General features: G+C 44.1%; 2 protein-coding genes across 4 annotated transcripts in view; one reads left to right on the top strand and one right to left on the bottom strand.

The window, feature by feature from the left end:
• Positions 1 to 2,697, bottom strand: l(3)07882 (Nucleolar protein 14 homolog l(3)07882). Its single transcript, XM_065434332.2, has one exon. The coding sequence runs from the start codon at positions 2,548 to 2,550 to the stop codon at positions 82 to 84; it is 2,469 nt and encodes an 822-aa protein (XP_065290404.1). The 5' UTR covers positions 2,551 to 2,697; the 3' UTR covers positions 1 to 81.
• Positions 2,698 to 2,777: 80 nt separating this feature from the next.
• Positions 2,778 to 26,476, top strand: part of Iswi (Imitation SWI) — a 36,730-nt gene continuing 13,031 nt past the window's right edge. The window contains exons 1-10 of one of the 3 annotated variants that reach the window (XM_065434329.2): positions 2,778 to 2,996; positions 3,611 to 3,676; positions 3,765 to 3,937; positions 7,882 to 8,083; positions 9,517 to 9,696; positions 12,564 to 12,719; positions 20,096 to 20,227; positions 21,603 to 21,918; positions 25,149 to 25,360; positions 25,910 to 26,195. In XM_065434329.2, coding sequence (XP_065290401.1) covers positions 2,916 to 2,996; positions 3,611 to 3,676; positions 3,765 to 3,937; positions 7,882 to 8,083; positions 9,517 to 9,696; positions 12,564 to 12,719; positions 20,096 to 20,227; positions 21,603 to 21,918; positions 25,149 to 25,360; positions 25,910 to 26,195 — 1,804 coding nt within the window. In that variant the 5' untranslated portion in view covers positions 2,778 to 2,915. Of the gene's footprint in view, positions 3,082 to 3,130; positions 3,150 to 3,610; positions 3,677 to 3,764; positions 3,938 to 7,881; positions 8,084 to 9,516; positions 9,697 to 12,563; positions 12,720 to 20,095; positions 20,228 to 21,602; positions 21,919 to 25,148; positions 25,361 to 25,909; positions 26,196 to 26,476 lie in introns of those variants that run through there. The other 2 variants (XM_065434330.1, XM_065434331.2) reach the window with 2 other exon arrangements.

Genomic DNA, 26,476 nt, shown 5'->3' with positions numbered 1-26,476 from the left:
TTCAGAGTATATTTCAGTATTTACATGTGAATTTGCAAGTACAGGCAAAATATATCGCACACTATGTACCTAATGCATTATTTACATGCGATTTGACAGTTTTTCTTTCTTCTTCTTCAGTGCCTTGTATTCACCTTCCTGACTAGCAAGCTCTTTGTAAATGCGCTTCACCTTCTCCTTACGTTCGGTATCCTTTGCCATTTGCTCCTTGAGGATATGCTGAGCCAAAAACTGGTTGTCCCTACGCACTTCTCGCATGGCTCCCTTCATTTCCTTCTTGTACTGATAATTCAGCTTCTTGAGTTCCACTTTTTTCTCGCCACCTGAGAAGTGCTTGCGGCCATCATACTTCATGCTAAACCTTGGCTCCAAAAGTGGTTTTGTCGGTGGTGGCTTTTTGATTGGTTTCAGTGGCTTGCGTTCAACTTTGTGACCAAGCTTGACAAGTGTGTCCTTTATCACACCTCTCAGGCTCTCAGGGTAACTGGACTCCATAAGTTTTTGGCATACGGCCGACAGTGAATCGCACAGCTCCTTGTATGAAGGCAGTGCCTCATACAAACATGCACACTTCTCAATGAGCTTGACACCAGCATAGACTATCTTCAGCTTCAGCACACCAGTCATTTCCACCTGGCTGCTTCCCAAAGCTTTCAAAGGAAGCTTAAGCTCACTTTCACCAACAGCTGCTGCACTTTCCTCATCTTCAAGCTTCAAGGCACTGTGGGAAAGAAGCCGTACTAGGAAAGTGAGGAGCTCCGGTGAAAAGCGCTTAGAATATGCCAAATACTCGAGGAAAACATTGGCTACAAAGATGCCTCTTAGAAAGTCTACAGGGTCCTTAAGTCTACAACAAGTGAGCATGTGACTTGCAAAAAGCATTGCTGGAGTAGCAACCATGTGCGAGAAGTCTGAAGCAGAATAGGACTGCCCTACAAGCTTTAAGAACACAAGAGTGCTAAAACTTGGGAAAGGCACTGAAAACCTAGCCTTCTTACTCAAAAGAATTTGAAGTTCTTCCTCCTTTTCGGAAATTACGTCTAAAAGGAAGTGGCCGCACATTGTTGGGGAAAGCTGCACCAGAGTGTAAATGTGAGGGCACAGTTTGTCCACCAGGTGAATGTGGCCATCTGCCACATCACTGATGTGCTGAAGAAGAAACACAAAGAGCCTCTCAAGCTTCTTGCATGACGAACTTGCCTGATTGCCTCTAATCATATGCTCAATGAGGGCAGCCTTTTCATCTGCAGTCTTTTTTCCCAGCAACCTTAAAAACTCTTCTTCAGTATCAGGTACATCAACAACTGTTAATTTTTGCTTGCCCATTCCTGTTTCTTTTAGTTTTACGTGCACTTCTGATAGTAGATTTTTATCTTTGGCAGGTCTAACACTTGAGTTCGTGTCTCTCACGTTAATCTTCTCGTCTCGTAACTCTTCATCGTCGCTACTAGCGACCTTGTCAGATTCCAAATCGGCGTAGCTATCCTCATCAGATTCATCATCCCCCTCGTCAGAGCCTTCATCAGCGCTTCTGTGGCACTCCTTTTTCGACTCGACAGTGACACGGCCAGCCTCTTCATTTTCTTCAGGCTCGTCCTCGTCGCTTTCACTTTGTTTCGTAGTTGCAGTGATGCGCTCGCGCTTGTAAAAGCTGTCGTCCAAATCGTCAGCAGAGGCTAATTGCCTCTTATCCGCGTGCTTTCTCGCTTCGGTCCCTTGAGCCCTGGCTTTTCTTTCTTGTTCCAGCTTCTCGAGTCGTTTTCTCTCCGCCTGGGCAATCTCATCTTCTGTCTTCACTCTTTCGGAAGCCTGTCCAGCCAAGGGTGCAAACTTGAGCTGCTTCACTAGCACGTCGTATTCATCCGTACTGGCCTCCTTGTCTCCTGCGGCGCTCTTCTTGTTCTTGGAGCCAGCTAAGAGACTCTGGAATTCCTTCCAGTCTTTATCGAGCTTCTCTGTAAGCTCGAAGTTTTCGTCTTTCTCAACTTGCCTTTCGTACTTAAGTTTCTTCGATTCTGCAATGAGCTGATCAATGGCTTCTCGTCGCGATTTAGCAGCATCGCTGCTGGGATCGGCTTTCGTGAGAAACCCACCGAAATTTGTCTTTTCGGTGAAGTCCCGACCCAACTTGTCGTAAAGATCTTCGTCGTCACTGCGGGGATCGTCGTGGGTTTCCATGTCGTTGATAGACTTGCCGAGATGCGTCAACTCTTCCTCCTCATTGAGGCTGAATACGTTTTTCTTCTGTGAAATTTTGCGCTCCTGGGCTAGTCGCGCTGCCATCCTATCGTCAGGATTCATAGCAGAGTCGAATTCACCGATCCGTTTGTCCATGAAGGTACTCGATTTGTTCCGCAAGACGTATTCTTGCAGTAGAGTCGCTTTGCGCTTCTTGATCGCCTTGTTTCGAGAAACACCAAGAAGACCACGGTCACTTTTCGACTTTCTACCGAGCACATCGTGCTTCTGCCTGTTCACTTTCACTTCAAACGGGTTCACCTTTTCCGGCTGTTTAACAGGTTTACCACCACCACTACGCTTCGCCTTCATGGTGCGGCTACAGTCTGCTCTTCTCGCGACTACGTCAACCACGTACGCGCCACGCTCGACACCAAAATGGCCACAACACTAAATTTGAACAACCAAAACGCAGTGCGCGCACGTGCTAGATAGGTGTTCTGTGGTGCTAGGTGCTGGCCAAATACTTGGTTCGAGGGTTCCAAAAAACCACAAAAAACGCTATTGATGGTAGCGACATCTGCCGCAGTTTGTTACACTATGCTGCGCTGCGTCTCGGGACGAGGCTAGGGCTTGCATCATTTTGCCGGGAATTAGTGCATATGCTTTGTAGCGCGTTTTGTACTAGTTAATTCGTAAAGTAAACGATCAGTAGCCAATCGTTTAACAGTGCCAAGATGCTGGAGGAAAATCCAGAGATGGTGGAGGCCATGCCCGAAGAAGAGGAGGAGGAAAGTCCGGAGAGTACAAAGGAATCCGTAAGTCTGCAGTGATCATACGACAGCTCAACTTTAGTCTGTCATTCGTCCCATTGATTCTTTCAAGATGTATATACCCGCATATGTAAGTTGATCGAAATAGCATGGATACAGATTTCGTCTGATGGAGTTATGCCATGAACCTGTGCAGTGGTGGGTTTAAAGTAATTATTCATGTGTTTGTGAAAAATAATTGGCGGGCCTTTACTCAGGGCCAGTGGGCTAAAATTTACTTTCCTATTACAGAAGAAATATGGTAGTCAGTGCAGTTCCCGGCGCCTGTTCGATCGAAAATTGCGATGGCGAACTTTAGATCAAAGTGTCGGGATGATTTCCGAAGCGCTTCATAGAGCCTTCCTCCGGTAGTGTTGTGGAGTTTTGGCGGACTTTCCATTAACCGGCATTTGGAACAAATTGCAATTCTTTTGAATGTGTAGTACAACAATCTGTTTTTAATCCATCCGTCTGTCAGCTGAAAGTCGAGCACACCAACAGCAGCAGCAGCTGACCGCGACGACGCGGCAAGGACGTCAGTTGTCGCTTGCCGTTACCTAGGACTCGTCGCGCCGTTTTGAGTACTTTAATCTAAGCGTCCGGTGTACTTTGTGTTGCAGACGCCTGATGAAGAGGAGGGCCTGGCGACCGAAAAAAAGGATGAAACGGACTACGATAGCAAGCTGGTAAGATGCCTAAAATATAGCCGAGTTAGCTTGTCGGAACAACTTTCGCATGTCTTACTGAGCACCGCATTCTGCACTTCTTTATTAGGATTTGGACAGGGGCAATCGTTTCGACTACCTGCTACAACAAACGGAAATCTTCGCTCATTTTATGACCACAAGTAGCGCGGCAAAAGGTGTCACGTCGCCTCTCAAGCTGAAACCAGGCAGGCCGAAGTTGAAGAAGAATGATGAGAAAGCTAAACTTGCGGCCATGGGAGAGTGAGTCATGCCTGTCACTTTAATTTGTTGTGCAGTTCTTGAGGCTTTCTATGCATATTTTCCGTAGTTATTACTGTGTAACGTTTGGGAACTGTTTTGCTGCTTGCACAATGCAGTGATAGCTGTCCAAGCAAGTGCATTGACGCGTCTATTTCTGAAATTTGCATCTGCGTTTGGTATGCACAGACAACCTGCTATTCTGCAAAAAAGAAAAAAATTTCGCACTGTCGGTGCCGTGCAGTGTGCCTAGTAATATTTGCCATAAATTGCAGTGTTAGAAAGTATGAGTGACGCTACTTTTCTTTTGGTAAGCCCAGAACTTGCCCTATGGTTGCTGTAGTATATTTAACTGTGTTTTCTGGAAGGATAGAAGAATTGTTTAGGAAAGCACTCTTTGCAAGAACTCTTTAAAGCACTCTTTGCAACCATTTTTTATTCCATTTGCAAAAGTATATCTGGGGAAGAGACAAAGGGCTTGAAACAAGGTTGCTCCATCCACTTACTTGAACTTTGAGTCCCAGTGAGGAATCAGTTCACAAAAAATTCTTAACTGAAAAAGGTGACGTTTTTTTGTACAATAGTAGTAGTTAAACAAACTTAGAATTTACAATGCAATAACATGTGACATGCAAAAATTTTTTGTGCACATGGAAAGCATGATCTTGTGACAAGAAATGCCTTAGCTGCCTGCCAGTGTTTACTGAATTGGTTACATTAGCATGAAGTTCGTTTAACATAAATAAATATCTGTTTTCCTAAATTAAGGCATGTCAACGGCAGACCCTGGATATCACTACTGTGTGAACTATAGGCCTTGTTAGGGGTTTTAATAATGTATGTAAAAAGGTCATTGAAATCCTGTTTGTACTTTGATAGATTTTGTGAGTACATATTATACCAGTGTCACCTAACTACTTTCTATCATGATCGAATCTGATGCGGATCAAAATTCTCTATCACAATTGGCTCCCTTTTGCAGCTTGCACAAGGGAGCCAACTGCAACCAAGAATATCAACCTGAATAGGCTCAATCGCAACCAGATTGAGTCATCTGACACCCCTACTATGTGCGCACACAATATTATATTTGATAGAAAGGGGCTTTGTGTGTACCAGTTGTTCAACGTAAGCAATATAATGAAGCGCTCTCTTTTGTTATATATACAGCTCTCTTAGGTTTTTAAATGTTGTTTTGCCTTGCACTTAGTAGCATTAATTGAAATTAAAAAAAAAGTTGTGCATTATAAATATCTCGTTTAAAGCTGAGGCCAAGTGAAATTCAACTTAGGACAGTATTACAGTGTAAGCTGTAAGTATTACAGCGACGCGATTGGCTCATTCCAATAGCTGTTTTGGTTGGGGATGTTGTCCGCCGCCGTTGGTATCTGTCGCAGCTACAACCGGGAATGAGAAAAAAATTCCCAGTTCTTGACAGGATTGAACGCGGGCCTGCTGCGTGGGAGTCATATACTCTACCACTGAGCCATGGCACTTGCTAGCTTGCAGTGGAAACATGCTCTATAAACACATCCTAGTGCGCAAGGAGACACATGATTGGCGTGTGCGCTGCGTGTAGTATTGATATGTGCACACTTTGTATTGCAGTTGCATATTATTATACCAGGTGGCACACCATGTAGCAGTTGCATCAGCTTCCAGGTTTATTTTATGTGGACGACATTGTGTTGCTAGCCAATAAGCCAAGTGATTTGTAACGTCTGGCTAATATCTGTGGACAGGAAGGCGAGAATTTAGGTTTTCAATTTAGGTTTAGGAAATCAGGTGTTATGGTATTCAATGAAAACATTGAACAGACAGTGGCGATACAGGGCCAGGAAATACCTTGGGTAACAGAATATAAATACCTTGGTACATGGATAAACGAAGGGAATAAATGTATGGAAACACAGGAAAAAACAATAGCAGTAAAGGGGAAGAGAAATGCAGCCATAATAAGCACAGAGCGCTATGGTGATAAATAGGTATGAGGTACCGGCGGTATCTGGAAAGATGTAATGGTTCCAGGACTTACTTTTGGAAATGCGGTTGTTGCTTGAAATCATAGGTACAATCGGGACTTGATAGCAACCAAAGGTCAGTGGGACGTCTCGCATTAGGCGCTCACGGTAAGACTACAAATTAAGCTGTGCAGCATGATATGGGGTGGACAAGTATTGAAGTGAGGGAAGCTCACAGTAAAATTAATTATGAAGAACGACTGAGGAATGTGGAAGAAAGTAAACGGGCTGGTAGAGTGCAGAGGCATTTGCACAGAAAAAACATTGATTCACAGTGGAGGAAAGGAACTAGGAAGCTTACCAGCAAGTATGTAGCCTGTAGGCTGAGCAACACAGCAGCAAAGAAGGTCAAGCGGAAAGTCGGAGAGGCTGAAATAATCTCATGGGTGGCGGCATTGGAAAAGAAACCTGCCATGAGTTACCACTTAGGAGGAAAAAACGAAACCAGGAAAGAAACAATTTATGTTAACTCAAAGGGAAGCTCATTACCTTTCGGAGCAAGATCAGGATGCCTTAGGACACGCACCTGTAAAGCGAGATATAAGAAGGAAGAAGAAGCATCGTGCTTGCTGCGGTAAAGCTAGGGAAATGATGGAGCATGTCTTATTAGAATGTGAAGATATCTGTCCAGCGGCTGATTTAGGCACCAATGGACTCCTTGAAGCCCTTCTGTTCAGCGATAGCAGGGGGAAAGTAAATATGTCTGCAGTAGATATTAGTAAGAGGCGGTTGGAGCATTGGTGGTAGAAATGTAGGGGAGAAAAAAAGAACGGGAGGCATACAAAAACAAAGTCACAATAGGGGGTAAAAAAATTTGGTTATAGGAACATCATGCATTTTAAAAATTTTTTCATATTTTTTTACCTAGGTAGGACATTGGGCAGTATAATAGCAAGAGCTTGGTGGCACAACCCACGGCCCTGTTCCAAAGGGGACACTTATAATTTCCATCCATCGATCCAGCATATGTAGCGGTACAAGGTAGATGGAGAAGGTTTGAAGAAGAAAAAACTCAGTGCCCTTCAACTCTGTGAAGAAGGATGACCAACAAAGCTCTTTATGTGGGCCCCTTAATGGCAAACTGCACCGCCGCCGTGGGTCGCCCGCGAATGCACTATCTTCGTTTTTTTTTTTCTCTACGTGGATACAATAGTGGGGAAAGTAGCCCTTAACAGTTCCGCTGTAAAAGAAGATTAACGAGATGTATACAAAAATGCTAGAATGAAAAAAATGTGTTTACCTGATTAAATCTAGCTGGCTAGGCAACTATGTCACTGCCACATTTCAAAGGGAATGGCAATAAATCGTCATGCTTAACAGACCACTGTGCAGAGAGCAGCACAATCTGCAGTTCACCATCGATGCCATACAGACAGTTGAGATTGTTCTCGTGTAAACTTCGCAAAGAGACTTCGCCATGAAGACCCTTTAGTGCATGCTGCCGAAAAGGGATCTCCTATGAAGCCGCTCTTCCAGTGTGTGCTGTGTCTGAGCTGCATGTGCCATGCAGGCCTGTGACTTTTCCCAATGTCATTGCTGTATGTGCAGCACATCACTGTTCTGCATTTCCATCTCTAGTAGAAAACTGAGGTGCTGGTTTGGTGATACTTGCATTGCTTACTGTGTGGGACAGTTATTGCTTTACCATGAATGCACATGTAAATTGGAAAGACGCTTGTCATAGGCCTTATGTTGTCATATGCAGCTGTGGAAATGATAAAGCAGCAAATTGTCATTGGCGCACTATTGTTAGCCACTTTCGTTGTCTCAAAATATTATATGAAGGAATGATTAGTTGTGCAACAACCTTTCTATTTTTGCTCACACCGTATGCAAGTGGCTGATGGTCTTGTAACCTAAAATAGTATAATATTTTTATACAATACCTGAATGTGCTGTTGCTTGACTTCGCTTGTACTGTGGCAGCCTGCGACACCGGATGACAGAACAGGAAGAAGATGAAGAGCTGCTTTCGGACAGCCGTCGAAAGGAAATTACAGTTACACGCTTTGAGACCTCACCTACTTACATCAAAGGGGGTGAGCTTCGTGACTACCAGATCCGAGGCCTTAACTGGATGATTTCGCTGTATGAACATGGCATCAACGGCATCCTTGCTGATGAAATGGTGAGACTTATGATGGCAGTAACTGTTTTGAAATGGGCTAGAGTTTGATTAAAGAACACCCACTTTTAAAGGAGTGCGTTGAGTTAGCAGGTTACAGGGCCAACTGTATGATTGTGATCTGATGTTATTGAGAGTAAATTGTGTCGGGGTACACTTAAGAATACTTTCGTTTCTGTAGATCAACTTAAGTGATTACAGATACGTGAAAAGAAGTGCTAACATTTGTTTTTGCCAATGAACTAATGCACTCGGCACAGAAGCAGTCTCTTAGTCAACACATTTATATGGGAATGGCTGTTGTCAATTTGAAGATGTTGGACTGACGATAAAGTTTGTAGTGTGCCGCACATTTGTGGTATCAGAGTTGCTGAAACAGAGTGCATACATAAACTACAATCCCCACAGCAGTCTTGGAGTTTGTGTTCTTGTGCTTAAAACGGGTGGCAGGGCTGTGTTGGATTCTTCAATTATAAAGGTACTTCGCAGTTCAGTGTAGCACCACACTGGCACTCTGTAGCTGTCATTAGCAGATATGTATACAGTGATTCAGTGTTGCCTGGCAAGGTGTCTTGCTGCTGGTAAGTGCAGAGCAGTTCCAGATTCAACTCTTATGTGTGGGTCACTTCACTGTTCCCAGTGGCCAGACAGCACTTTTTTCATAAGCCCGGAATCGCTTTGTGACCAAAATTGCTTTATGGCTGTTATGGCATTTTCTGCTTAGACATTCATTGCGGAGACCATTATCTTAATGAATATTCAAATTAATTTTAAGTCGCCATGCAGACTCGGGATTCATGCCTTTGAACAGAGGATTTCTATTGCCCATCCTGTTCTTGCTGCTTGTGATTATCCACAATGGAAGCAGCAGTGCTAGTGGCAACACGTGAAATTGTCCTTAAATGCATGCAGAACTAATTGCTATGAGCCAATGTGTAGGAATTATCAGCTTATTTAAATGTTTCGGCAGCAGCATGAGCTACAAAAGCGATGTTTCTGTATGTTTTTTTTTTACCAAGAAAAGTCTTGCGACCCAAGAACTCTTAGAATCCCTTATATTTGACCGCATTGTCTTGAGATGTTGCTTCTAGTGCTCCTTTATTCAGTGCATGCCTGCTCAAAGTTTACTGCAAATGCTGTGAGGCGAACCTTTCTTTATTTCCTGGTCCACATTTGATGTTAATGTAGTTTTCTGCTTGTTAAGAATTATTTCTATGCTTTTAAGCGACTTTAATTGCCTAGCACTTGTGGAAATCTGAAACAACAATTTCTCTGATGTGATAAAACAACTGCCAGAGTTTCCTTTTAAACCCTGTCAATCATTCATTACTATGTGACGAAATATCTTGTCTATTTGATAAAACAGCTTGTGAGTGGTTGTAATCTGCATGAAATTGATATAAACGGTTTGTTGCACGATCGTGTCTTTTGTACAGGGTCTAGGAAAGACACTGCAAACCATCTCATTGCTGGGCTACATGAAACACTATCGCAACATCAATGGACCGCACATGGTCATTGTGCCAAAGTCAACATTGGCCAATTGGATGAGCGAGTTCCAGAGGTGGTGTCCATCTCTCCGTGCCGTCTGCCTGATTGGAGACCAAAATGCCAGGGTGGGTTTCGTCTCCTCGCATTACAGTCGACGAATGATAATTAGGACTCCACAGGGAGCGTAAGTCTGAACTAATGAATGCCAGCAAAAAACGAATGTATCCAAGAAAGATCACTTTATTTACGTTTGAAGACCCCTGTGCAAGGAACAAGTGGTCGATGCGTTGCGGTACACACTTCCACTTACGTGCAATCAAGTCCGCCTGTATTTCTGCCAGTTTTGAGTTTCACTGTATGCCAATGCGAAGACTGCAAAGGCTTGAGTCAGATCTGCATGCGAAAAGCTCCGGATAACACGGCACATCATCATCTGAGTCAGATTCGCTGGTTGATGGTAGGAGAACTTGCTCAGTTGTTTCGTTATCCTTCAGTTAGGCACACGACGAAACCACACTGTGGACGGCTGCAAAGTCTTCAAATCTAATGGCGGCAGGAATTGGCTCACCGCACTCTAGCAGGTTATCACTGATGTCCACATTTGAGCTCGTTGTGGTAGGCGGCAGTTCAGCCGTTTCAGTTACGGAGTCGGGCTCATTCGGACTGTGAGAGCATCGTTGGTGGCATTTGATGTGGCCTATCTATAACTTCATTAGAAAGACTTCTTGGAGCCAGCACAGCGCTGTCTGGAACGCAAACTAAACAAACATACACAGCATGGCAGAATGCAAACTCAATAAATAGAATGGCCATAGTGGGCCATGCGCAGGGGTCTCAGAGAAGGATGCGATGATCGCGATGTTGATGCGAGTTCACAATTCAGGCAAAGCCTCCAAGATTGGCATTTGCAGTTAAATCTCAGAGGCGTAGAGCAGCGACCAAGACAAGACCTCAGAGATTGCCATCTGGTGTGCAATCTCTAAGGCCATACTTGATGTCTTGTCAAGGTTGCCAGAGAAGATAATGGCGACAGAGTTGGCGTACGCTACAGCCATGGACTGAGTCCAGATAATGGAATGTAGAGCTAGCAGTTTTTTGAAATATTGGTCGTCATTACACATTAAGTCTATAGGGCCATTGGCCATGCCGCGAAGCTGTCCGAATGAATGAGCCTGTCTGGATCATGGATTTCCAATTTATCGGTTGGCGACTGTATTAGAAAAGAGATGAAGGTGTTGCTGCTGATTCTGAACACTGAGGGCATTCTACATGGGCTCTAAAGAAATATTATTGGGGGGGATGTTTCATGCACAAACAAGTAGCAGACAGTGCTATTGTAGTAGCTGAAATGGAACATATTATGCTTCATTTTCTTTGATACCAGGAACTAAAATGTCCTGATCCTGTTGCCTTATTCCCCTTAAGTCTACAGAGGGACTGTTCACGGTTTCCTGCAACTAGTGCTCACAAAATGGTAAAAAATTGTGTTCTGCAATTCTGCCTGCTTAACCAAGAGCAGGAGAACTGTCTTTCAGGTTGCACCATTTGTTAGAGTAATGTTCCCTGTGCTGTTCATAGCAAAGAGAACATTTACAAATCATGCAATTGTTGTGTTCACTGCAATAACCAAAATATAGTTTTCTGTCATTACATTATGTGTGACATGTGAATATATGTGGCACACGTGCCTGTGCCATTGTTACCGTATTTACTTGCATAATGATCGCACTTTCCTGTAAAAAAAAATTCACGCAAATTCAGGGGTGCGAACATTACGCAAATTTCTTGCGAGAAGAAAACTTTTTTTTTTCATCCCGCATTTGCTGCGGGATGACAACAGGTCGACAAATAGATGGCTGCTGCTGTAACAGTGTGGGACACCAAAACAAATATAGCCGCCGGCAGAGCAAGCCGAATGCGCCAAACGCGATCTTTTTTTCCTTCTTGTGAGTACATTACGCGTATTGAAACAGTTTCTTCCGTGACAGTGATGAATAATATCGTTACTATTGGCAAGTTCGCGACAATTACATAACCATGACTACTTTGAGGGTACAGAAACAGAGATAGGCGTGCTTAGCTGCCAGTGACAGAAACCCATGGCGGGCACACTGCAGAACCTGTGACATTTGTCTTCACTACTATCTTAATACGGCACGCTTCTGCTATGGGTGGGGGAATATCTTAGCTGTGTTACAAGCGTCGGCGATGAATAGGATACACTTCTAATGTATCAGTGTAAACGTGGCTACTATCGTTTCCACTCGCGGTTTGTTGTGTGCCCATGAGTGCAGACGAGAAGAATCGAAAAGCGCCTTTTTGTTGTTGTTGACCACAACCGTTGTGAAGCCTACACATAATAAAGCCAAGGCAAGTTTGGTTATAGCTTTTTTTTCATGGAAGTGCAGAAATTGATGAAAGGAATGAAATGGGGCATCTGTTCGGTGCGTGCAGACCGCTTGGTACGCCTTGGAAGAGTCGTTCGTGTAGCATTCGACAGACGGTAAGCGTGATCATCATCGGCTAGACTTTGCACCCAACGTATTGCTGTGGCAAGTTTGGGGTGCGCTCATTACACGGGAAAGGAAAAAAATCAAATTTTGATGACAAAATTCAGGGGTGCAATGTTTACGTGAGTGTGATCATTATGCAAGTAAATATGCTATACGTACCGCTTCTGCTGATAACATCTGAACCGGCAGGTATAATTCGTCAAACCTTTGGTTTCTTAATCACGAGGTATCATCCGTGTTATAATATATAATAAAATTAATAAATGAAAGAGGAGAAAAGCTTTCATTTGCACAATCACACATAGTGTATCATATACAACATAGTGTTTGACTTGCTTCATCAGCAGTGTGATTGACAAAAGTTGGAACAGACAAATCTCAGTGAAACCCTGCCATGGCCATAAATATTGTAGGCATGAATTTTGGTTTTTGTAATATTTTACTTGATGGTGCCATTTATTTTTGTTCTGTTTTTGCAGGCTGCACTTATTCGCGACACACTGATGCCTGGAGAGTGGGATGTCTGCGTCACTTCCTATGAGATGGTCATCCGGGAAAAGGCTGTCCTCAAGAAGTTTAACTGGCGCTACCTTGTCATTGATGAGGCGCACCGTATCAAAAATGAAAAATCAAAGGTAGTGTTGCACTTCTCATTATTAATACAGTCGAATCTTGTTAATATGAACATGCCTAATTCGAACTTATGGTTTATTTGAGCTGACGCTGTGGTCCCGTCAAAGTTATGTGTATTCCAATGAGCGAAAACGCCCGGTAATTTGAACTCGGGGTGTCTACCAACCGGGAAAACTGGGAATTCTCAAGGATTTTGAATATACTGGAAATACTCTGGAAAAACTCGGGGAATTTGTGCTTTTATCAAAGAAAATTAGCTGTAATTTTATTTAAAGGGAACTAAAGTCGTGCTAATGCTGGCTCGAGTGAAATAGAGGAATCGTAACGAATTGTCTTCGACGCCATGTCATCGGTTGGAAGAGTTTCCAGTGTACAGTCAATGATTGATTTTCTGGACGCCTGACTTTTGGGACATGCCTGATAATGCGGACGACTTCATGGCACCGCCACATACCCTATAGAATCAATGTACAGTAAAACCTCGTTAAACCATACCCGCTTAAACAGTAGTTTCGGTTTAAAAGTAGTAAAGTCAATTCCCCGACTCAGCGGCCATTGAACATAATGTATTTTGTATCCGCATAAACCGTACCAGCTTAGTGCGTACGCATCGGTTAAGGCGTAGTGTTTCCACTTTTCGTCGCGCAAACACGGCGGTGCGTCGTCTCCATCGGGCGGCCCGGCAGAACAAGCCTCAGAGATCGGTACAACGGCCTCCAAGCGCCCTGTGCGTTTGCCCGTGAAGCCGCATCAACATCAACATCATTTCGACGCCGCATGGACGCCGTGATGCGCCGTGCCGGAGAGCGTTGTGGCGTCGTGCAAGCGAGGACTCGCGTCATGCCGAAGCTAGGATAAAAAGGACGCCGGGTGCTCAGCATAGAAGAAAAATTAGACATCGTCCGTGCTACCGAACGTGACACGAAGAAGTCGGCGCTGGCCCGCGATATGGATCTGCTGTTGACTACAGTGTGTGGAATTTGGAATGCGAAGTTGCTCGGCAGCGCTGCTGCGACCACGAAGAGATGTCGGCTACGAGGTTCGACTTTTCACCATCGTTGCCGCTGTTGTTGCCGAAGTGTCAACTAGCGACAATGATGAGGACGACACGGAAAGCGACATCACGGGCTATTCAGGCCCGACAGTGGCAGAAGCTGCGCGTTACGTCAGCCTCATGAATGCGATCGTCGCAAGGAGAACAGGGCCGCGATAACGTAACTATTCCAAACGAAAAGTTTTCCGAACTCCGGCACCCGGCAATGAAAAAGGCGTCCCGGGACTTATGCAGCACTACTGCGCGCGTGCACGGAGAATACGTAACGCCAACGAGGAATCTGCCGTGCGAGTGTTTGCCGAGAGGAGGGGGGCTGGCTGAGAAGCTGGCACGCAGCTTCGGTAAGCTTGAGGCCGCTGTCGTCGTGCTAGGCCGCCGCAATATCAAACGAAAATAACATTTACGTCCCGCGAAGTGAATAAATACTGCATGTTTTTCCCCTTTCATCGCACTCTCTCCGAGTTCCGTTTTCGACAGATAAGTGGGCGATCTCGTGCTATTTCGCTTAAACAGTACTACCGTTTAGTACGTACTTTTTCCGAGCTCCGGCCGACTACGGTTTAACGAGGTTTCACTGTATAAGAATGTCTGAAATTTTGGATGCAAGAACTCTTCGCCATCCGATTTCCTGGATTTTTTGCCTGGGCCGAAGGTCCGAAATGGCATTAATCAAAGCCACCACCACCGTTTTTATTATCTAGCCGCCTTGAACCGGTGCTCTCGCGCGCAGGTTCGCTTGCAACCGTAGCCACTACCGCGGCAACGCTAGGCCTAGCTGCTTTGACGTTCGCTATTAAGGTTCTTGATGTTCGGTGCCGTGTTTTTCATTAAAAGAATTTGCCACTGTCAGCAATGGCACCAACTCCGCCTTTGTATTGGCTTCGAAGCTTCGATGGGCTTTGAAGCTCGGAAAGCATGACGCATTGCGTAATGCCGGTTCCCGAAAGTCAGCTTCGCCTTGGCACAGTAATGTTACGCGGTGAAGCATATGCAAAGTATTGCGGTGAAGTAAAGCATGGGAAAGGCTAATTGTCACGGGACACAGTAAGCATTTGTTAATTATGCACGCGTGCACCTCCCATCTCCTGTCACATTGTGAGCACTGATATGCCTAATAAGTGTACTGGCATGCCTTCAGAGCTTTTTCGGATGTGCCTATGGCAATTTGAGCCCTTATAGGGACCCTCACCAGGTCTGGCCATTTCGAGCTAACAAGCGCAGAGCGTACAATGCGCAAAACAATCGTGTCTGCAAAGTATTACATTGCTAAGTGCTGCAGAAAGATCTGAAATTTCAAACCGAATGCCGTTTTCCCTTCTCCTCGGGGCCGCCGTGCTCCAAGCCAGAGGATTGCAAGCACGTGCTAGTTTGCCTACGTACACGTGTTCGTGCTGTGACGTCGCTCGTGGTGACGTGCGACTTCGAGAATTATTCAAGGCAACATCTGTTATTTGTGAAATGTGTTGCTTGAATAGATAACATGAAGGTTAGAGAAATAATAAAACAGAAAACGAATGTCTGCATGTTTCTGTTTTACATCTCACCGAAGCAAGAGAGATGCACTGCCACTTCGTCTGCTTCTTCCCACGTTGTGCAGTCACACGTGCAGACACCAAAACTGTCATTTTCTACTGTGTTCCAGCGCGGGATCATGCTCTGTGATCCACTTGTGTCTGCCTCAGTATTCGTGTAGCACAGACTTATACCACTAGTTACGTGTCCTTGTGCACAGCGTGCAAAATCGTGTGCTGCGTGAAATGAGACAATCGCAACAGCTTGTACGCGATGCTCTCTGTGGAAGTGCGCTGCCGCAAGAAAGCGAGGGGGAAAAAAAAAGCAGCAAGTGAGAAAAAGAAACAGAGAAGAAAAAAAGATTTGGCTGAAATTTGTGTGCAGGACTGCATCACTGATTACTTCTGTTCGTGGCGGGTTGGTGACTTCTGTTAATGTTGCGGCACAGCCATGTACCCCAAAGAGTCTGTATACAGGAACGCCTGAAATTTAGTTCGCAAAAAAACCTTCGCCGTCCAACTTTCCAGACTTTTTGCCATGACCGCAGGTCCGAAATGGCATTAATTGAAGCCACCGCCACCACCATTTTGGTTATTGCGCCACCTCAAGCCGGTTCTCTCACACGCAGATCCGTTGGCAGCCGTAGCCACAATGCGGTGATACTAGGCCTAGTTACTCTAATGTTCGCTACCAAACTTCTTGCTGTTCGGTGCTGTGTTTTTTATTGAAACGATTCGCCGCTGTTAGCAATGGGGCCGACTCCACCTTTGTAATCCACGCCAATTGCTTCGGAGCGCAGAAAGCACGATGCGTTGCATAATGGCGGTTCCCAAAAGTCAACTTTGCCCCAGTACAGTCATACGCGGTGAAGCATACCAAAAGTTCGAAGGGGCAATTGTCACGGGACCTGGTATGTTTCCTTTCATTGCACACGCGTGCACCCTCCGTCTCCTATCACAGTGCGAACGCCGATACGCCTAACAACTGACTGCAATTTGTAAGTACGTGTGAATAAATCTTGTGGAACTTCTCTCTCATGTGTTAGCTCAGTGCACATGTGCCGCTGCAGTTAAGTCCCCTATTTGATTAACTTCCTTCAATTTAAACTTTTAATTTTAACAAATTTTCAGGCCCCTTTGAGTTTGAATTATTGAGATTCAGCTGTATGTGTTTAGCTGGTTTTCCTTATTAGTATTTGTTTGATGCTTCTTTAAACAGAGGTTCTTTCTTGCCCCCTCCTTGTCTTGGCTGTTTCTTGTGCCCCATACGCCTGTCCCTTTAACTGATAGTCAGCATTGTGTTTGTCACTCTTCTTTGTCCCGTTTCTTAGGCTGTTTTTGTTCTTAGCATCATGTACCAACTAGCCAAACAGCAAACTTTTCCTAACGTCTTGTGTTTCAGTACACTGAAACATTATCGCTACGAATACCACATTAACAAACTTCCCAGAAACGCCCTGCTGACTGCTTATAGTTTTAATATAAAAATATTTCAGTACAACGAACATGAGAATACTGAACCTTTCAGAATAACGATTATTATCCAATTTCTGTGTCATGCTAATAATGCCTCAGTATTATGAACTAATATTAGGAAATCTGAGGATCCTTAGATTTCCGTGTATCTTTTATCTTTTACAGTAGCCGGAACAGTAGGCTAGCAGATGTCAAGGCGTAGAAAGCGGACACCAGGGTGTCTACCAACCGGGAAAACCGGGAATTCTCAGGGATTTTGAGTTGTCTGGAAAAAGTCAGGGAAAACTCAGGGAATTTGGGCGCTATCAGGGAAAATTAGCGGCAATTTTATTGAAAGCTTTGAAAGTCGCGGTAATGCTGGCTGGAGTAACAGACAGGACTCGTAATGAATTGTCTTTGACGCCCTTTCGTCGGCGGGAGGAGTGGCCAGTGTACAGTCAACGACCGACTATCCGGATTCCCAATAATTTAGACGGCTTCGTGGCACTGCCATGTACCCCACTGAGTCAACCGTGTCAGAATGTATTAAATTTCCGACGCAAGAACTCTTCGCCGTCCGATTTTCCGAACGTTTTGCCGTGACCGCAGGTCCGAAACGGCAATAATCAAAGGCACCACCGCTGCCGTTTTGATTGTTTCGCCACCTCGTACCGGCACTCTTGCACGCAGATCCGCTGGCAGCTGTTTCCACCACTGCAGCAACGCTAGGCCTAGCTGCTTTGACGTTCGCTATGAAGCCTCTTGCCGTTGGGTGCCGAGTTTTTTATTGAAAGAATTAGCTGCTGTCAGCAATGGCAGGGACTCCGCCATCGTGGTCCTCGTGATTGGCTTATAAACTTGAAAAGCACGGTGCATTGCATAATGCCGGTTCCTGAAAGTTAGCTTCGCCTCTATACAGAAATGTTGCTTGGTGAAGCATACGCGAAAGTATTGCAGTGAAGCATAAAAAGTGTGGGAAGGGGCTATTGCCACGGAACACAGTATGTATACCTTAGTTATACACGCGTGCACCCGGTATTTCCTGTCACAGTACGAGCACCGATATGCCTAATATGTGTACCGACAGGCCTTCAGGGCGCTTTCGATCGTGCCTGTGGTGGTTTGAGCCTCTAAGGGCAGTAAATGACACGCATGTATTTTTTTCCAACTGGCCGATTTTTCGGATGTTTTCGCGTCCCCTAGGGAGTTCGAAAAATTGGTCGTGGACTGTGCAACTGACCAAGATGCTTCAAATGGTCCTTGGCGCAAACGAGTGGCGGAAGGAGGACAGGAACAGATATGACCTACACATTGAGGAATAAACGGGAAAGGAAGCTTGCTGCCGCCGTTTTGAAGGAGCTTGAGCTCGAAAAATTTGGCTGATGCCAAGTTTTGGCTGATGCCGAGATGCAGCTGTCCCTCATCCAAACCAAAATACTCTTTAAAGCAGTAAAACACAACACTCAAGCATCGTGCGCGGGCTGAGAGTATGTCAGGACAGGTGAGGTTGACTTACGAGCTGTTGAGAGAGAATCTCAATTGTGACAGAGTTCGGGCCTCATACCACTGAGCTTGCTATAAGTTGATAGAAATAGCTCATATTCGAAAATATTTGCTTCTGTATGCATCTCCTTTTTGTTCGTATTTGAGAATGTCCGACTTCATTTGCAATTTTTTTTGAAGACACTTTATTTGCTGTGCATTTTACTAACCCCTGCCTTCTATTCTCTTTTTGAATAACATAAACACTACTCCTTAGTATTCCAATTGGATTGAGTTGCTTTTTATTTTTTCATGTGCTTACTAGAGAGTGACAGACAGCATCAGGCGATATGGTTTCAGCCTGTCTTGACATAAAACATAGTCTGCATCACTCAGGGAAATTTGCAATGGCACTCAGGGAAAACCTGGAAAACTTAGGGAATTTGGAAATGTCATCTTGGTAGACACCCTGGACACCCTGACACATGGGTTGGGAAAACTTGAGATGGCACCGGAGGAAAAAAAAAGCACCAGGAGGGCACATTTTTTTTTTATTGCAGAGGCAATGACACATCAGGTTTTGTGAGTGCATGCTGCGCCCAGACAAGTGTCGCCTAGCAATGGAGGCCCGCCTCTTCCTTTCACCCTTCTTTCTGCGCAGTTGCCTATACAAAACAAAGGCCTCAAATGAAGTGCAAGCATGCCTAGGCTGAGTGATAGCATCAAGAAAAGCAGACAAGACAATGGGTTACACCGTGAGCAAAATATGCTACCACCCATTGCTGTGGATGTGAGGTCATACATAGTATATACCGTATTTACTTGAATCTATGCCGGCCCCGATTCTAAGCCAACGCCCGAAAGAAACTTGCCTCGAATGTAGGCTGAACAAAAAAGTGAGGACAGCGTTCACAAAATTAAAACAGCATTTGTTGAGTAATGAATGTGCCAAGCTCATTCTGTGTCACCATCGCTGCTAGCCTCGTCATTATCTTCCTTATCACTGTCATCACCAAACAGTGCACTATCTTCAAATAGTAAATGCCATACTTGTTGTGAAGCACGCAAAAAGTATCTCCCAAGGACGGAGGTTTTTCTCATTGATGCCCCTGCGGCTAGCACAGCTTTTCGTTTAAGAGCGGCACTATAATGGCATCGTCTTTTTGGTGCTGTTACGATAACGCTACGCCGCATGCTTATACCATGGAATAAAGAACCAGCTCCAATACGACACAGGTCTAAATTGTGACGTTGCTCGTGTACGTCAGTTGGCTACTGGTGCGGCTAGTAGCAGCTGTGATACTGACTTCTAGATGGCACTAGCTGTGCACCATATTTATCAATTTCAATTAAAAACAGGTGCATTCTTTTCAAAAACCTCGAATCTAAGTCGACCCTAGAGTTTGGTATATCATTATCTGAAAAAAAAAAAGGTACTATCGACCTAGATTCTAATAATTAGTATGGTATCCAGATGTGAAGCACTGACTTGGCTGTTGGCAGTAAATTAATTTGCCTTAATTGCACTGTTTTTTGTCCTGTTTGTTGATGATAGCTTTAAAGACAACTTGCAATGTGGTGCAATTATTAAAATTTTGATATACTGCAGAGATTTGCATGCACATTAGTGTGCATCCAGGAAAGCATCTGATACTAGTTTACATATTTTTTAAATGTATTGTGGAAAAAAATTGCATCAATTCAAGTTGGGGCTCCTCCCTCCCCTGTGTGGTGCTGTTTTGCATCGTGCCACATGACTATTTAATAAAGTTAACGTTATGTTGGTTTAGTTCTCTCTTATGTTTGGCGAGGGCGCATTCTTGTTTGGTTCAACTGCATTAATTCATTACTTTTGGTACTTTGGTTACCTGTGCAGTTGTCTGAGATTGTGCGAGAGTTCAAGACGACAAATCGCTTGCTGCTGACTGGCACCCCATTGCAAAACAACCTGCACGAGCTTTGGGCCCTGCTCAACTTTCTTCTTCCTGATGTATTCAACTCGTCTGAGGTATGGTAGCAATTTTTTCTCTTGCTCAATGTGCTAGCAACCTAATGCAGTGTTATGACATCTGCGCAATGTGATTGTATAGCTGAGAACTTGCTGCAGAGATATATGTTGAATTCCAATGGCGGAGTTGGAGCAGCCGACGAACCCCGCGAGCGAGCACTTGACTCTGGCGCAAAGCAACACCTCCAGATCCATGAGTGGGACACAACCTGCGCCGCCGGAGCAAGGCGGAAGCGGAAGTTCTATCACAGAACTACCCTGTATACCTTGCGTGTTGTCTGTCATTTCCTTCCGCTGTTTGCTCCAAGCACCGCCGCACCGGTCACTTGTCTCTTCAGCACCGTTCACCTGTTGTGTTTTTAAAAGTGCGGAATGGATATCTCGCCAAGCGTGCAGCAGCTTTTGCTTCCTCGCGAGTCATGACCGGTGGCGCCTCCCAGCAGACAAACGTGGTAAAGGAAATACGTCACGCAGAGTTCCGGTCCACTCCACCGATTTTGGTGGTGCATCTTTTTCTGCTCCACTGAGTGACTCCCGCTCTGAATCCCCTCCGACTCTCTCATTGGAACACCTTATTCCCGCCCTCACTCTGCCATTGGAACTAACTTGCTCTGAAACGAGCAGAAAAACTTGCTCCGACTCCGCCATTGGAATTCAACAATAGTTCTGGCACAGTTCTATGTTACAAGAGCACTAACACAAATTGTTCATAAATGTGCTTGTCTACTGATTGCCTACTGTAAACTTTAGTGAAGGCAATATGCAGTTGATTTCTGCTGTTGAGAAAATTACTTCATTTGTTTTGCTAAATGGGTAGCATGATGCTCACTTATGTGTAAATAATGGCATCTAATGAAACTGTTGCCTTATTTGCCACTTGAATTGTACTGTTAAAAAAAGTATTATACACAAATGCCATTTTGTTCTTTGAGCATATGTGTAGCAAATTTTATTTTAGATTTTAAATACATATCACTGTGTGAAAATAACAAACAAAAATTACATCGAGACTAGAAACCATTTCGAAGTGTGAGCGAGTGTAAGCTGGATCAAATACTGCTAGTGAGTAAGAACAGTTACTTGTGAAGTTATAAAAATGATGTCTTGTGATGACTAAATTACATATGATAACACCTTGTCTGCTAATGGTCAAGACATCACTTTCAAATTTGTTCTCAAGTGTATTTTTTTCTTATTGTTATTATTGATATTATAGTTTCATGAACTTCTGCGGCACATTGTAAGATTTTCTCTGAAAATAAAGCATAAATATATTTTTATGTCAGCATATATAATTCCTAACACCATAGTTTTGTATTTGTGAGTTCACTGTATTGCGAGTGCAGCATGACATTGCTGTGCTGTTTTAACGCAGGACTTTGACGCTTGGTTCAACACCAACAATTGCCTGGGTGACAATCACCTTGTGGAGCGACTGCATGCTGTTCTGCGCCCGTTCCTGCTGCGTCGTCTAAAGTCTGAGGTAGAGAAAAAGCTGCCGCCCAAGAAGGAAGTGAAAATTTATGTCGGCCTGTCGAAGATGCAGCGTGAGTGGTACACCAAGTGCCTGTTGAAGGACATTGATGTTGTCAACGGAGCTGGAAAAGTGGATAAGATGCGACTGCTCAACATTCTCATGCAGCTACGCAAGTGCTGCAACCATCCGTACCTCTTCGACGGAGCAGAGCCTGGTGGGTTCTTAGATGTGCCATGTTTTCATAAGTGACCATCGTGCATAATGACATGTTAATAGCCTTTTTCATGTTGTGCATATAAAATCACCCCCTTGAGAAAAGGGCTTGGAATGTATATCCAGGGGTGCAATTGAAATTACTAGGAAAGCTTTGAGGTCAAGAGGCATTGATTAGCTGTAACTGAGGCTTTTGTCACACCGAGCACTCGGTGAAATTAAGGAATTATGTCTATTTACATATAATGATACTGTGGCTGGGTTAGGAACTTGAAGGCTTGCATTCAGGTTCTTTTTTACACAACTATCCAAGTAAGGTAAAAAGGACCTGTCATGATGGCTCAGTGACAATGATGTCAACATGCTGAGCACAAGGCTGCATGTTAATTTCCAACTGCAGAGGCTGTGCTTCAATGGGGATGAAATGCAAGAATGTACTTAGTTTAGGTACATGTACTTAGATTTAGGTGCATGTGAAAGTACCCCCAGGTAGTCAAGATCCCACTGCAGGGCCCCTTTTAGGTTACTGTGCAGAATGCAGTCAGTTTAATGCTCCTACAATTTCAAGCAGTTCCTTGAAAGAGAACCCTTTTTAAATCAATTGTGATATTAGCATTTCTGCATGATGTCTGATTTCAGACCGCTTAGCAAGCTATAAAAAAAAAAAAATCTGGCTGCGATGATTTGCGTGGTTAGGTATGGCTTTCTGGTTAGCTTTGAATGTCAGGTTTGTGATAGTGTTCCTGCATTTTGATCTTAATCTTAGTGTAGCCACAATTTCGGCAAAGCTCTGTACATACCGTATTTACTTGCATAAGGATCGCACTCGCGTAATGATTGTACCACTGAATTTTGTTGTCAAAATTCGATTTTCTTTTTTTCCTGCGTAATGATCGCACCCTGAACTTGTTGTAGCAATAAGTCATGTGCCAAGTCTAGCTGATGATGATTCAGCTTGCCATCTGTTGAATGCTACGCGAACAACTCTTCCAAAACTTACCAAGCGGTCTGCACGCACCAAACAGATTCTTAGGCAGATGACCCATTTCATTCCTTTCATCACTTTCTGGACTTCTAAGAAGAAAAATATCTACAATCAAACTTGCCTTGGCTTTAGAATGGTTGTGGTAAAAAAAAAAAAAGGCACTTGTGGGCATGCAAGAAATCGCAAGCGGCAACGACAATAACCACATTTACATTGACACATTAGAAGTGTACCCTATTCATACACTGGCACTTGTAGCACTGCTAAGATATTCGCCCACCCTTAGAGGAAACGTGCCATATTAGGATTGTAGTGAAGACAAATGCCGCAGTTTTCGCAGCATGCACGCCATGTGTGTCTGTGTCACTGGCAGATGAGCGTGCCCATCTCTGTTTCTGTCCTCTCAAAGTGGACATGGCTACATTATTGCCACAAACTTACTGATATTAACGATATTGTTACGTAGGGTGATCGTAGGGATTCATTACTGATATGGAAGAAACTGTTTCAATACACGTGGCGTACTCGCTAGAAGAAACAAATATTGCGTTCGGCTTGCTTCGTCGGCTGCCATTTTTGTTTTGGTGTCCCGCACTGTTTTGGTGGCAGCCACCTGTTTGTTCACTTGTCATCCCGCAGCAAACATGGCGTGAAAATGTTTTTTTTTTCCAGGAAATTTACCCCGCGCAAATCGCACCCCTAAATTTGTGTCAAATTTTTTTGAAAAAGTGTGATCATTAGTCGAGTAAATACTGCACTATACCAGTGCTAGACACTGCGATAAAAATTTTAACATTTTACATAATTTAAGATGGCTTTTTATGCCGCGCTCTTTATTTGTTGAGCAATTTGACCTTTGAAAACATTTTGTATCCCTAATCACGTGTGCACCAATGTGTAAATTCCTTTTAGATTGTTCTGGTGCTCTTTGGCCAAGCCGCCCTTATGCCAAAACAAAGCCCCATATCATCAACAAGGAGATAAAGCAATGATCACATCAATATTCTCTACCTTTTTTGGTTTGAATGATGGACAGCTACACGTGAAAAATACTGACAAAGACAGTGCTCATGTAGCTCCCTCAGTTAAGGCCTCTCAGTAAAAACAAAGCAGCAAGACCACACAATGATTGTAGTTTTATCTCAAAGAATTAAGTCACCATGTGTGTGGGTCATTTAAAAGACTATTGTATTAAGACTGCAAGGGAAATAATTTGCTAAATTGGGAACGGCAGTGCATGGCCTTCTCCGAAGGGATTCTGGGAGAACAAGAAAATTGAACATTTTGTTGTAGCTTTAAGGCGCAATCGCATACATGTGATTTTCAAGCGATGGTGACAAGTGACAAGCAATGGCTGTTGCCGTTGCAGAGAGTGATTCGTCGCTGTCACTTGTCACATCGCCGGTTTTTTGCCAGCCAGAAAACATAGCTTGTCGCCTGGAAGTCAGTGCGGCGATATCTGCTGGGGACAGGGCGATTGTGCAACAGCATGACATAAACTGGTCCACCCGCTTCGGTCTAAGTTTGCTCTTGCAACTTGCTCTCTGCCATGGCAGCAAAAAAATAGTTAAATCAGCCATCACTTCGTCTCATCTCAAGCTGAGGAAAAAGCATCTGCACTCTCTTGTAGTTATTATTCAGATCGGTTGTTTGTTTTGACGCTGTCCTGAGACACCACTGAGTGCTGCGAAAGTGTTTTAAGTTTGGCTCACCAGGTGGCACCACAACATTTTACGCTGGTCGCATGGGATGGATTTCCGCTGGGGTTGATAGCATATTATACACCATAGTGGAGCATTTACCTTGTACGATTCAGGTTTTTTACAAGCGCGTGATAGTATTTATTCAAACAATGTTAAATCTGCCGCTACTCTTTTTTTCCGATGTCGCGTTCATGCGGTTGCTTCACGCTGCAACGCAACCGCACGACAGAGTGCGCCTGTTGCGTTGCTTGAATATCGTATGCATGGGGTTGCCACTTTAATCGTGTGCACATTGACGTGTGCACTCCCAGTTGTCATTCAGAGCTGCCATCATAAAATTTGCTGATGCCTCTTTGCTTTGAATAATTGTGGCAACTGCATCTAAATGTGTGAAATAACTGTTGTTGATTTAATCAGAAGGTAAGTTTAGCACATGCATAACTGTGCCCAGCAAAGAAATAGCTTTGATTGATCATTGAGAGCGCACCCATCAGGTATACGAACTACCGTGATTTACTGGTACTTTGCTGCTGCTTCTTCTAGGACCACCGTACACTACAGATGAGCACATAGTCTACAACTGCGGCAAAATGGTGATCCTTGATAAACTTCTGCCTAAGCTGAAAGCCCAGGGCTCTCGTGTGCTGATCTTTTCTCAAATGACACGCATGCTTGACATCCTGGAAGACTACTGCCTCTGGCGGCGCTATAACTACTGTCGTCTTGATGGCCAAACACCCCATGAAGAGCGCACGGTAAAACATCCTTTTTGTACACATTATTTGATCTGACCTCTTAAAAAATTACTTGTTTTAGTAAGCAGAACTTTGTGAGAAACAAGCAAATAAAAGTTTGGGTTCCACCTGAGTGCTGTGTGTAAGTGTTTATTATGTCGCTGCTAATCATAAAAGTTGTGGGCAGTTTAATTGTTGCTGCAGTGATATCTAGACATCTTTGTGTCACAGTATGCATAGCTCTTCGTTTGGCTCGCTTAGTAGCTTTTCAGGAAAGTGGTTTTCTTAAGATGATGTAATGATTCAGTGTTGGCAAAGCATTGAACCGGCTATATGTTAGCACAACATTGCTTTGTTGAAGAAAGGTGCACGTAAATCTTTATGAAGCCAGTTCCATTCAGTGCCTTAATTTTATGTTGTCTGCTGTATGTTCTCAACTTGTAGTGACATGACACCATTCTCATGAATACTGTTTGCATATTTTGTCAGCTCTTATCACTCCTGTTTTATGTTCTTCTGTCGATTTCATCAGCATTTCACAAGTTCTTTATTATATTCTTTCCCTGACAGCTGTCCATCAATGAGTTCAACAAGCCCAACAGTGACAAGTTCCTGTTTATGCTTTCAACCCGTGCGGGTGGCTTGGGCATAAACCTTGCAACCGCAGACGTCGTTATCCTGTTCGACTCAGACTGGAACCCTCAGGTTGACCTGCAAGCCATGGACAGGGCCCATCGTATTGGGCAGACGAAAGCTGTGCGTGTGTTCCGTATGATCACTGAGAACACTGTTGAGGAACGCATTGTCGAGAGGGCTGAAGTGAAGCTGCGACTTGACACGGTGGTCATCCAGCAAGGTGGGTTAGTGCTCATTCTAGTGCCGCACATAGTGAACTTACCACTTAGCACCGTTGGCAGTTACAGTACACACACACATGCACGCACACTCTTTGCCTCTTTCTCTCCAGGGTGGATGTGGTGCATGTAAGGTATGCACATTCCCTGATTGTAAAAAAAACACTCCACAGCCGTTTCAAATGTGAATTCATTTCTACTGGAAATGCTGAACCAATACTGAGAGGCAGTGGTTTCGGTAGTAGTATATGGACCACCACTTCTATTTTTCATGTCTTAGTTA

This window comes from Dermacentor albipictus, chromosome 3 (assembly GCF_038994185.2).
Source record: "Dermacentor albipictus isolate Rhodes 1998 colony chromosome 3, USDA_Dalb.pri_finalv2, whole genome shotgun sequence".
NCBI classification, from domain to species: Eukaryota; Metazoa; Arthropoda; class Arachnida; order Ixodida; family Ixodidae; genus Dermacentor; species Dermacentor albipictus.
This window is presented reverse-complemented; position numbering and strand designations above follow the sequence as displayed.